This window comes from Zonotrichia leucophrys, chromosome 2, assembly GCF_028769735.1.
Source record: "Zonotrichia leucophrys gambelii isolate GWCS_2022_RI chromosome 2, RI_Zleu_2.0, whole genome shotgun sequence".
In the NCBI taxonomy this organism is placed as follows: Eukaryota; Metazoa; Chordata; class Aves; order Passeriformes; family Passerellidae; genus Zonotrichia; species Zonotrichia leucophrys.
This window is the reverse complement of record NC_088171.1, coordinates 1019848-1030371: the sequence shown is the minus strand read 5'-3', so window position 1 is coordinate 1030371 and position 10524 is coordinate 1019848. Positions and strand designations below refer to the sequence as shown.

The 10524-nt window shown below is 62.6% G+C and overlaps 3 protein-coding genes across 3 annotated transcripts; all 3 read right to left on the bottom strand.

Annotated features, from left to right (window-relative positions):
• Window positions 1-113: 113 nt before the first annotated feature.
• LOC135444119 (zinc finger protein GLI4-like) lies at window positions 114-3734 on the bottom strand. Its single transcript, XM_064705323.1, has 4 exons — window positions 3282-3734; window positions 2344-2467; window positions 1849-1962; window positions 114-1204 (listed from the first exon to the last, which is right to left on the bottom strand). The coding sequence occupies exons 1-4, from the start codon at window positions 3732-3734 to the stop codon at window positions 180-182; spliced, it is 1716 nt and encodes a 571-aa protein (XP_064561393.1). The 3' UTR covers window positions 114-179.
• A 960-nt stretch (window positions 3735-4694) lies between these two features.
• Window positions 4695-7529, bottom strand: LOC135443497 (zinc finger protein 628-like). Its single transcript, XM_064703738.1, has 3 exons — window positions 7312-7529; window positions 7090-7215; window positions 4695-6658 (listed from the first exon to the last, which is right to left on the bottom strand). Exons 1-3 carry the CDS (start codon window positions 7355-7357, stop codon window positions 5328-5330), a joined length of 1503 nt encoding a protein of 500 aa, XP_064559808.1. The 5' UTR covers window positions 7358-7529; the 3' UTR covers window positions 4695-5327.
• A 55-nt stretch (window positions 7530-7584) lies between these two features.
• Window positions 7585-10262, bottom strand: LOC135444109 (zinc finger protein 777-like). The gene is made up of 4 exons (XM_064705298.1): window positions 10052-10262; window positions 9358-9484; window positions 8371-8484; window positions 7585-8021 (listed from the first exon to the last, which is right to left on the bottom strand). Exons 1-4 carry the CDS (start codon window positions 10151-10153, stop codon window positions 7585-7587), a joined length of 780 nt encoding a protein of 259 aa, XP_064561368.1. The 5' UTR covers window positions 10154-10262.
• Window positions 10263-10524: the final 262 nt, after the last annotated feature.

Below are 10524 nucleotides of genomic sequence, written 5' to 3'. Positions count from 1 at the left end.
TCCTGCTCTCCTCCTCTCCGAGACCAGGTGCTGCCCCGGTCCCACAGCCAGCCAGCTGGCTCTGCTCCTCCTCTCTCCGAGACCGTGCTGCCGAGTCCACAGCATCAGCACAAACTCCCGGTGCTGCCACAAGTCCCACGCTGAAGAACCGCTGTCCCTTCCCTTCTCCATGCCTCTGGCTACCGATTGTCCTGGCTCAGGGCCTCGCAGGGCTCCAGCTCCGGCTCGTGTCCCGGCAAGCTGCCGGCCGGGGAGGCGCTCACGGCGTGCACCTTCTGGTGGTGGTTGAGGGACTGGCGGTGCCGGAAGCTCTTGGTGCAGCCGTGGCACTGGAAGGGGCGCTGCTGCGTGTGCCGCCGCTGGTGCTCCTCCAGCGACGCTTTCTGCGGGAAGCTCTCGGCGCACTCGATGCAGCGGTAGAGCCGCTCCCCGGCGGCGCCGCCCCGAGCCGGCCGGCCCGGCCAAGCGCTGCGGAGCTGCGGGCCGTGGATGCGCTGGTGCTTCTGCAGGTGGTGCTTCTGCACGAAGCCCTTGCCGCAGGCGGGGCAGCGGTACGGCCGCTCGCCGGTGTGGATGCGGTAGTGCTTGTTGAGGTTGGACTTCTCGTTGAAGCTCTTGCCGCAGGCCGGGCACTGGAAGGGCCGCTCGCCCGTGTGCAGGCGCTGGTGCCGCAGCAGCGCGGCGTGGTGCGCCAGGCTCTTGCCGCAGGACGTGCAGATGAAGGAGCCGTTGCTCTTCCTCTCCCGGCTCTGCTGCCGCGCCAGCAGGTTCCGTGTCAGCCGGACGCTCTTCCAGCCCGGCAGCGCCCGGGGATCGTCCTGGGCGCTCTGCTGCTGCTCCCAGCCGGGCTGCGGCGACGCCACCTCGGCCGCGGGGTCCTCTGCCAGCGGCATCCCCTGGGCGAGCGCGAACGGCTGCTCCGTGCCCGCGCCCAGGGCGTGCTCCGCGGGGAACGGCAGCCCCGGGGCGGGGTGAGCCTCCACCGGCACCACCACCGGCTTGAATTCCCCCAGGCAGAATTCGCCCAGGCCCTCCCCGGCCGCCTTGGGCCCCGGCACGCCGTGGCTCTCCCAGGACACCGGCTGCTCCTGGCCGAGGGGAACCTCCTCGTCCAGCCTGACCGCGGGCACCATCGGCAGCGCCAGGAGCTCGGCTCCGTCCTCCTGCGGCTGCTGCTCTTCCGTCTTGATCACGATCATCTCACCTGTGGAGACACCGCAGCTCATTCCCGGGAAGGGAAGGCCTCCCGTGCCTGCAGCTCCAGAGTGGGAGCGGGAGCAGAGGTGAGAGGAACTGGCAAAGAACGAAAGGGAGCAGGAAGGGATTCCCAGGAGGAGATGAGGTGCAGCTTGTGGGACCTCAGGGACATCTTGGAATCACGGAATTAGGGAGGTTTGCAAAGCCCTCAAAACCAAAACCAAGCACTGCCAAGGCCACCACTGTCCCGTGTCCTCAGCTGCCACATCCACACAGCTTTTAAATCCTTCCAGGAACGGAGACTCCACCACTGCCCTGGGCATGCTGGACTCAATGAACTACGGACTGACAATACAATCCTCACAAAAAAACCAAACCAGGGGGAATGCACCTCAGCTTTGCCTTCACAGAGTCCCCCATCCTGGAGAGAACTCCATGTGGAATGGCAGAGTTTAAGTGTGTGAATCCAGGGAAAAGGATCAAAACAAAGCCACCCCAAAGCAAGAGGGAGCATCCACCCACAGGTACCCAGCTCCAGAGCCACCCTCACTGAGCCTTGCCCCAGGTTTTCCCATTTTCCATCCCTAAGAACGCTGCCCAGTCTGGGCAGGTTGTCAGTGCCCGTCCTCAGCCCCCCTTGCTGTCACTCACTGTCACCAAGCTGTCCTGGCCCTGCTCCCTTGTCCGGCAGCCCGGGGCTCCCTGGATCCTCCCTGTCCTCGGCTGGTGGCAGCAGTGCAGCTTTGGAACCAGCATCCTCAGGCCCTGGGAAGGAGGGAGCAATGGCATGAACTGCTGACAGTGGGGACCACCCAAAAAGGGGTCCTGGAATTCCAGGATATCTGATCACACAGGCCACTGGCAGCTGAACCAGGCACAGGATTTTTCCTTATCCCAGAAGTGCCTGATGGACACTCAAGCTTTAAAATTTCAGCCCAAAATTAATGAGTACTAAAATGTAGGACTCTGCAGCAAATCCCTGCAGGGTGATCCATGTACAGCCCACATCCCAGGAAAAAACAGTGCAGGAGCACTGGCTGCAGGACATGTCACCTGGAATCCCCCCACGTTCCACGTGGGGAAGGTTTGGAAGCTGCATCAGCCCGGGGATGATGATGTTGCTGACATGATCTGAGTGATCCTCACCAAGAGGGACCATGGCCTCGTAGCTCCCCTTCCTGGCAGTCCCACGGAGCTCCCGGCTGCCCACGCTGCTCCCCAGCTCCTGCTCGGGCAGAGCGGCCTCCTCACCCTCACCCGCTGCTGGCACCTGCAAGTACAGGAGGCTCCACCTGGGGGTCCCCACTGAGCCCCTCCCCAGCCCCTGGGGGTCCAGAGCTCCCACGGACAGAGCCATGTCAGGGGGGACGTCCCCAGACATCTCAGCAAGGCTCAGCGTCTCCCACATCCTGGCAGCCAGGTGAGCAGTGACCCCTCAGGTGGGAGCAGGACAGCGGCACCATCCCACATCCCCCCAGCAGGGCCCTGAAACATGACTGAGACACTTGGGGCAGGTGGTTCTGCTCCCCCTCTCCCCTGGGGACAGGGACAAGCACCAGACCAGCCGTGTCCATCTGACTCCGTGCAGCTCCTGAGAACCAACAGCACTTCCCATGGCCACATGGTCACCTGGGGCACTTTCCCACTGCTTTGGGCACATCTCTGTCACCTGTGTCCTGTCCCTGTCACACTGAGAGCTGGGACACATCCCTGTCCATCTTTGGCACATTCCCATGAGCTGGCGCTTGTCCCTGTTCGTCACCGCTGACATGTCCCTGTTATCTGGGGGTTGTCCCCATTACCTGCACCCCATCCCTGTCACTGAGGGCACATCCCTGTTCCCTGGGACTCATCCCCATTACCACGGGCTCATCTCCATCCCGTTACCCAGAACTTGTCCCTGCCACCGCTGGCATGTCCCCGTCCCCGTGGGCTCAGCCCGCTCCCCATTCCCCGGTGCCCGTTCCTTTCCTCATTCCCCAGGGCTGGTTCCCGTTCCCCGGGTCGCATCCTCGTCCCCCGGGCCCACCGTGTCCCCGTGCGGGCCCGTCCCGGTTCCCTGGGCCCCGACCCCGTCCCGTTACCTGTGTCCGCTCCCGGGCGGTCCCGGAGCCGGTCCCGGTGCGGTTTCCCCCGCAGCGGCAGCGGCGGAGCTGGCGCTGGATGCGGCGGAGGCGGCGGGAGTTGTCCCTGAGGAGCGCGGCCAGCCGGGCCCCGCCGGCCCGCACCGTGCGCTCCAGCCCCGCCACGCGCCGCTCCAGCCGCTCCAGCCGCCGCTCCGCCGCCTCCACGCCCCGCTCCAGCCGCCGCTCCGCCACCGCCACCGCCCGCAGCGACAGCTCCGCCGGGGCCGCCCCGCCGGGGCCCGCGCCGGGATCGGGGCCCGCGCCCGGCCAGGCCTCGGGCGCCCGCTCGGGGTCCTGCTGTGGGGGGAAGAGGGCGGTGAGGGGCGGCCGGGCCCGGGGTCCCGCCGGGGGTGCGGGGGTGCCGGTGCCGGGGGGTCCCGCCGGTACCTGAGCGCGGCCCCACTGGGCCATGGCCGCCCCTCGCCGCCGCCGCCGCAGCGCCCCCTGCCGGCCCCGCGCCAACCGCGCCGCCCCGCCCGCGGCCGCCGCACCGAGAGACCCCGGCCCGGCCCCGTTACAGCCGGTTACGGCCCCATCCCATCCCATCCCATCCCATCCCATCCCATCCCATCCCATCCCATCCCATCCCATCCCATCCCATCCCATCCCATCCCGTCCCGTCCCATCCCATCCCATCTACAGCCCCATCCCATCGACAGCCCGACCCCACACTATCCCCATCCCATCCCAGGACGGGTCAGCCTGGAAGGGACCACAGTGGCTCATCTGGTCTCGGCTCCCTGCTCGGTCAGGGTTATCTCAGAGCACATGGCACAGGATTGTGTCCAGACCAGGCTCCACACCCTCTCTGGACAAGCTGCTCCTGGGGTTAGTCGCTGCACAGGGTGGAAGTTCTGCTCCTGTCCAGGTGGAACTTCCTGGGCATCAGTTTCCTGCCTGTTCCTCTTGTCCTGTTACCAGGTCCCACAGCGAAGAGCCAAGCTCTATCAGTCCATGCTATCTCTATCACCATCGTGGTTTCTATCACATCCCCATCCATCCATCCATCCATCCATCCATCCATCCATCCATCCATCCATCCATCCATCCATCCATATCCCCTCTTACCCCGTCCCACCCTACCCCTATTCCATCCTCATCCCATCCATCCCCACCCTTGCATGAGGACCACAGCTCCAGCCCTCAAATCCCCAGTGCCATTCCCAGAGGCCCATCCAGACCCCCAATCCCATCCCACCCCATCTCACACTGGGGCTGCAGCCCCCCAGCAGCAGCTGGCACCCCCCACCCAGTGTTCCATTCCCACTCTTCCATCACTCCATCGCACAGATCCCGTTCCTGGTGCTGCCCACCCAGCCGGACCCGGCAGGACCCTCCCAGAGCCCCCTCAAGGAATCCACATGCAGCATCCTGGTTTCTACAGCATCTATTGGCACTCTCCAGGAAAGGGACCCATTCCCAGCATCCCACCCACCCACCAGGGCTTGGGAACAAGGAGCCCCCTCACATGGGCTGGGCAGGTGACCCCTGTCCCCACACCAGGGCAGGGGAGCCAGAAAATGTTGTCCATATTCCAGCCTTCATCTGGAGAGGGATAGAGGGGAGAAGGTCTGACAGTGGCCTCCGGTCCCCAGGAGGTCACTTCAAAATCCAGCAGCAGCATTGCATCCCTGGGAGTCATTTCAAAGTCCAGTAGCACCATCCTCTTCTTGGGAGGCCACCTCAAGGTTCAACAGCAGCATCTTATTTCTTCACCTCAAAATTCATCACATACCGCATTCCTGAGAGGACACCTTAATGCCCACCAGCAGCATTATCCCATTCTTCACCTCAAGATCACACAGCAGCCTCCTATCCTAGGGAGGTCAACTTAAAGTCCATCAGCAGCACCCTGTGTCCGGGACGTCACCTCAAAGTCATCAGCAGCATCGTGGGAGATCACCTCACATCTCTGGGAGGTCACCTCAAATTTTAGCAGCAGCTTCCCACCCCTGTGTGTACACCCTGAGATCCAACAGCGGCCTCCCATTCCGGGAGCTCACCTCAAGGTCCCACAGCAGGGCCCCATCCCTGGGGGGTCACAGCCTGGCTTCCCACCCCGTCCCCAGCCGCGGGAGCCGCCACGACGGGCCCCGGGTTGGCGCAGGCGAACGGCCTCTCCTGCCGCCTGTGGATCCTCTGGTGCGCCTTGAGGTGGGAGAACCTCTTGAAGGTCTTCTGGCAGATGCCACACTGGTGGGGCCGGACGCCCATGAGCATCCAGTGCTGCCGGACAAAGTCCGAGACCCAGGTGAAGCTGCGGTTGCAGCAGGGACACAGGATGAGGTGGTGGCCCGAGTGCCGGCGCTGGTGCACCGTCAGGAACACCTGGTTGGAGAAGCTTTCCCGGCACTCGGTGCACGTGTACATCACTTTTCCAGGTGGCAGCGAGCACCTGGCGGGGCCGGGCTCCTGCCACACCGTGCCACAGTCCCTGCTCGGGGCTGGTGGCTGCGAGGACGGGCACAGGCTCTGGCTGGGACACTCCTCCGGCTTCGAGGCCTGGCAGGTGCCATTGGCTGCCCAGGTTTGGGGCTGGGATGTTGGGCACTGGGATGACGGGCACGGCCCCTGGCTGGGACATGCCTTTGCATCCAAAGGCTGGCAGGTGCCATTGGGTGCCCAAGTTTGAGGCTGGGATGTTTGGCACGGCATCCCTTGGCTGGGACATCCATTTGCATCCAAAGGCTGGCAGGTGCCATTGGGTGCCCAGGCTTGGGGCTGGGATGTTGGGCACGGTGTCCTACCGGGACACTCCTCTGGCTTTGAGGCCTGGTACATGCCATTAGCTGGCCAGGTTTGGGGATGGGACGCTGGGAATGGCACCTGGCTGGGACACACCTCCAGCTCCGAGGGCTGGCACGTCCCGTTGGCCGCCCAGGCGCGCAGGTGCCGCCTGATTTTCTTCTTGGACATGAACTTGCGGTCGCAGTGGACGCAGACATAGGGCACCCAGTTGGTGTGGCCACGCTGGTGGATCAGGAGGTTGATCTTCAGCAGGAAGGTTTTCCTGCAGATGGGGCAGGAGTAAAATTCCCGGGCGGAATTGCGCTGCCAGGGCACGGGCCGGCCCACGCAGGAGTCCTTCTCCGGCTCCCCTGGGCTGGGACCTGCCTGGTCTGTCATCTTGTGGACATCTGGTGCCACCTCCTTTCCTGGTTCTTCAGGAATGTCAGCCACCAGATCTTGGCCAGTATTCCCTGAATCCTTCAGAGCCTCCTCTTCCTGAACCTTGTCCTCTTCCAGACCCTTAGAGGGTGTTTTGGGCATTGACAGATTCTCTGCAGCAACCTCCTCCTGTGGCACCTCCATCGGGATCCCCGCTTCAGCATCTCCTGGGAAAATTTTAGAATCCAAACATCATTTTAAACATGGTTTTAAGGTGTGAACAGCAAAGGGCTTTGCTCCCACCCTCCCTCCCTCACTTCCCGCCCTGTTCCCAGCCAGCACAAATCCCAGCCTCACTCTCCTCTTCCAGCTCAGTCTCTGGACTGTATAAAAGGCAGGAACAGCCAGAGCTGATCCCTGTAGACACCCCAGAACAGTTTGAGGTGGAAACATCACCCAGGGGGACAGGGGACTCTGACAACCACTCTGGGGCTGGTCTGGGCAGGTGCCCCGATGCCATGCCATAACCCAAACAGTTTCAGGGCTGGTAACAGGATTTGCTTCCTTTTCCTGGAAGCCCCAAGCCCAGACAGAGGCCCAATAGACCCCCCCAAGCTGCTGGCCCCACCAAGGAGGGCTGAAGGTTCTGCCCCAGTACCTGCTGCAGGGGCAGAACTGTTGTGACCCACGGCGTCCTGGCAGTGCACGGAGAGCGGGCAGGGAGGGGACGGGGTGGGCAGGCTGAGATCCGCCGGGTCAGCGGTGCCTTCCAGAGGGACAGGGGCTGTGAGGGCAAGAGCAGGGATGAAGGTGGGTAAGGAACAGCCAGGCAGGGCTCCAGGACCTCTCACAGCAGCAGCAGGATTTGCCAGGCACTCACGTGTGCTGCACTTCTCTGGGACCACTGGGCTACTGCTCTCCTCCATCAGGTTCCCACTCTCCTCTGCTGGGTTCCCACTTTCTTTTGCTGGGCTCCTGTTACCCTCTGCTGAGCTCCTGTTCTCTTCTGCTTGGCTCTTGTTTTCCTCTGCTTGGCTCTTGTTTTCTTCTGCTGAGCTGTTTTCCTCTGCTTGGCTCCTGTTTTCCTCTGCTGAGCTCCTGTTTCTTGCCTGCTCTGTTTTCTCTCGTGTCCTTTATCCTTGCTTGGCTCTTGTTATCTTCTGCTGTGCTCTGTTTCTTCTGCTGACTCCTGTTTTCTCTGCATGCTCCTGTTTTCCTCTGCTGAGCTCCTGTTTTCCTCTGCCATGCTCCTGTTATCCTCTGCTTGGCTCTTGTTTTCTTCTGCTGAGCTCCTGTTTTCCTCTGCCATGCTCATGTTTTCCTCTCCCGTGCTCCTGTTTTCTTCCGCTGTGCCTCTGTTTTCCTCTGCCATGCTCCTGTTTTCCTCTACCATGCTCCTGTTTTCCTCAGCCACACCCCAGATTTCATTTATCACGTTCCCTCGTATCTCCACTAGGCCCCAGCTTTCCTCCACCAGGTTCTCGCTTTTCTCTGCCACATTCCCGCTTTCCTCTGGCTCCCTGCAGCCCCTGTCCATTGTCTCTGTCTCCAGCAGTGCATCATCACTGGTGCAGTTCTGTTGGGCTGGCTCTGTGGAGGACAAGGACATTTGGATTCAGCAGCAGCCAGTGAAAAATCCCATTCCAGAGGGTGTCAGGGTCCCTCACACCCAGCAGCTGATGGGGCAGGGGCTCCAGGCTATCCACATGTCCCAGGAGATGTTCCCTCACAGCGGACACCTCCCAGTCCCTGTGAGGTGTCCCAGTTTGGAAAAGGCTTGGAGCAACCTGCACTAGTGCAAGGTGTCCCTGCCCATGGCAGGGGCTTGGAAAGAGATGAGCTTTAAGATTCCTCTCAACCCAAACCCAAAATCCTGGGATTCACGGTCCCAGTGAGCAGCCAGAAGCTGGTGGCACAGAAGGAACCCAGTGTCACCCACCTACAGCCAGCACCTCTGGGGACATCTCTTCTGCCTCTGTCTCTGATTCTGGCGGCGTGCTCAGCTCTTCACTTTCCAGCTGCAGTAACAGTTCGGGCTTGGACAGGGCAGAGTCTGGGCAAGAGCAGGACACACATCAGGAACATGGTGGGACAGGGACTCTGCACCCACAGCTGGGCAACAGAGCCAGTCCCAACCCAGGAAACTTCATCTGCAACCGCGGCCACGACGGGAGTTAAGGATACAGACAGGAAACAGCAGGCAGAGCTGACAGGGAACAGGGAAAACAGCCTCTGACAGTCCCCTGGGAACAACTGCATGAAAACCCATCCTTGCTCTGGCCCTGCTACAGACTTCCCTGTTCTCCCAGAAATTCACCTTGCAGGTAGGAAAATACCCTGAATGATGGGAATTGTGAGGCTCCTAACTGCATGAGGGCACTGCTGAGGGACCACCTTGAATCCTGGGGGCAACTCGGGGCCCCTCATGCCAAGGAAGACCTTGAGGGGCTGGAGCATGTCCAGGGAAGGGAACAGAGCACCAGGAGCTGGGGGGCTCAGCCTGGAGAAAAGGAGGCTCAGGGGGGACCCTGTGGCTCTGCACAGCTCCTGACAGGAGGGTGCAGCCAGGAGGGAATCACGACCTGCTCCCAGGGAACAGGACAAGGGGAAACAGCTTCAAGGGGAGGTTCAGGTTGGATTGTAGGGGAAATTCTCATGGAACGGGGTGTCCCAGGCAGAGAATTTTGGAGGTGACAACCCAGGGAGATGATAACACCAACAATGTACCTATTTTCCACGAGGAAAAGACACCAAGCACTTACTACCCTGTCCTGCGTGTCCCTGCCACGCTCCAAACGCTGCCGGAGGGGACAGGGGAAAGGGAGGATTATCTGAGAGCTGGAGATTGCAGCAAAAGGCAAAGAAGCAGAGAAACGACCCCAAGAGAGCTCCCTGGGGCTGCCAAACCGGCGCAAACGCAGCCTACACAGGGACACCAGCATCTCGTAGTTGCCTTCCATGACGCTCCGGTACATTTCCTTCTGTCCCTCGTCCAGGCTTGCCCACTCCTGCCGGCTGAACCGCACTGCCACATCCTCGAACCGCACCGGGACCTGCAGCACCGGCTGGCATGGGGGACGGGGCAGCGACCCCGAACAGCTCCCGGACCCTCAGAATCCCCCAGCCCTTCTGTAGCTCCCAAACCCCCATACGGAGTCCCAGTCTCCTAAACCAGTCTGCTCCCAGCAGCCCACTGGATTCATCCCCACTTTCCCGGAACCCACTGCTGCCCCCTGAGGAGCCACCCGAGCTGCTCCCGGCCAGCCGGGAATCCACTGGATTCCCATCCCGTCTCCTGAAACCCCCCGCAGCCCCCTCAGGGGGCCCCCAAACCGCTCCCCGCCCTCCAGAGCCCCACGGGCGATCCCCAAGCCCCCTCCCAGCCACAAACCCTCCTTCCAACAGCCCCAAAAGCGATCCCCAGCCTCCCCTTGAACCTCCCACCAGCCCCTCAGCGCTCCCCCAGCCTCACTCCCAACCTCCAGCCCCACAATGACCCCATAAGTGACTCCTCCATCCCCCTCCCAGCCCTCCTCGCCCGGCATCACTCCCTCAGTCTCACCCTCAGCCCCACCAGCGACCCCTCCTCGCTCCCCCGGTTCGCCCATCGCGGCTCTCACCCCGTGGAGCTGCAGGGCGGCGAGGGGCAGCTCCCGCAGCGCCGCCTCCGCCCGCTCCATCCGCCGCTCCAGCGCCTCGAGGCGCGCCGGGAGCTCCGCCATGGCCCCGCGCCGCCGCGGCCGGGCCGGGACCGCGCGGGACGGGACACGCCGCCGGAGGGGCGGCACCGAGCGCACGGCGGGGGGTGGGATGGATGGATGGGGCGGTGGGATGGGCTGGGAGGGCGGCACCGAGCTCCTGGAGGGATGAGTTGGTTGGATGGATGGCGGTGGGATGGGCGGTGGGATGGGTTGGGAGGGCGGCGCCAAATTCCTGGAGGGATGAGTTGGTTGGATGGATGGGGCGGTGGGATGGGTTGGATTGGGAGGGCGGTACCGACTCCCAGAGGGGTCGGTTGGTTGGTTGGATGGATGGATGGGGCGGTGGGATGGGTTCGGAGGGCGGCACCGAGCCTCCGGAGGGATGAGTTGGT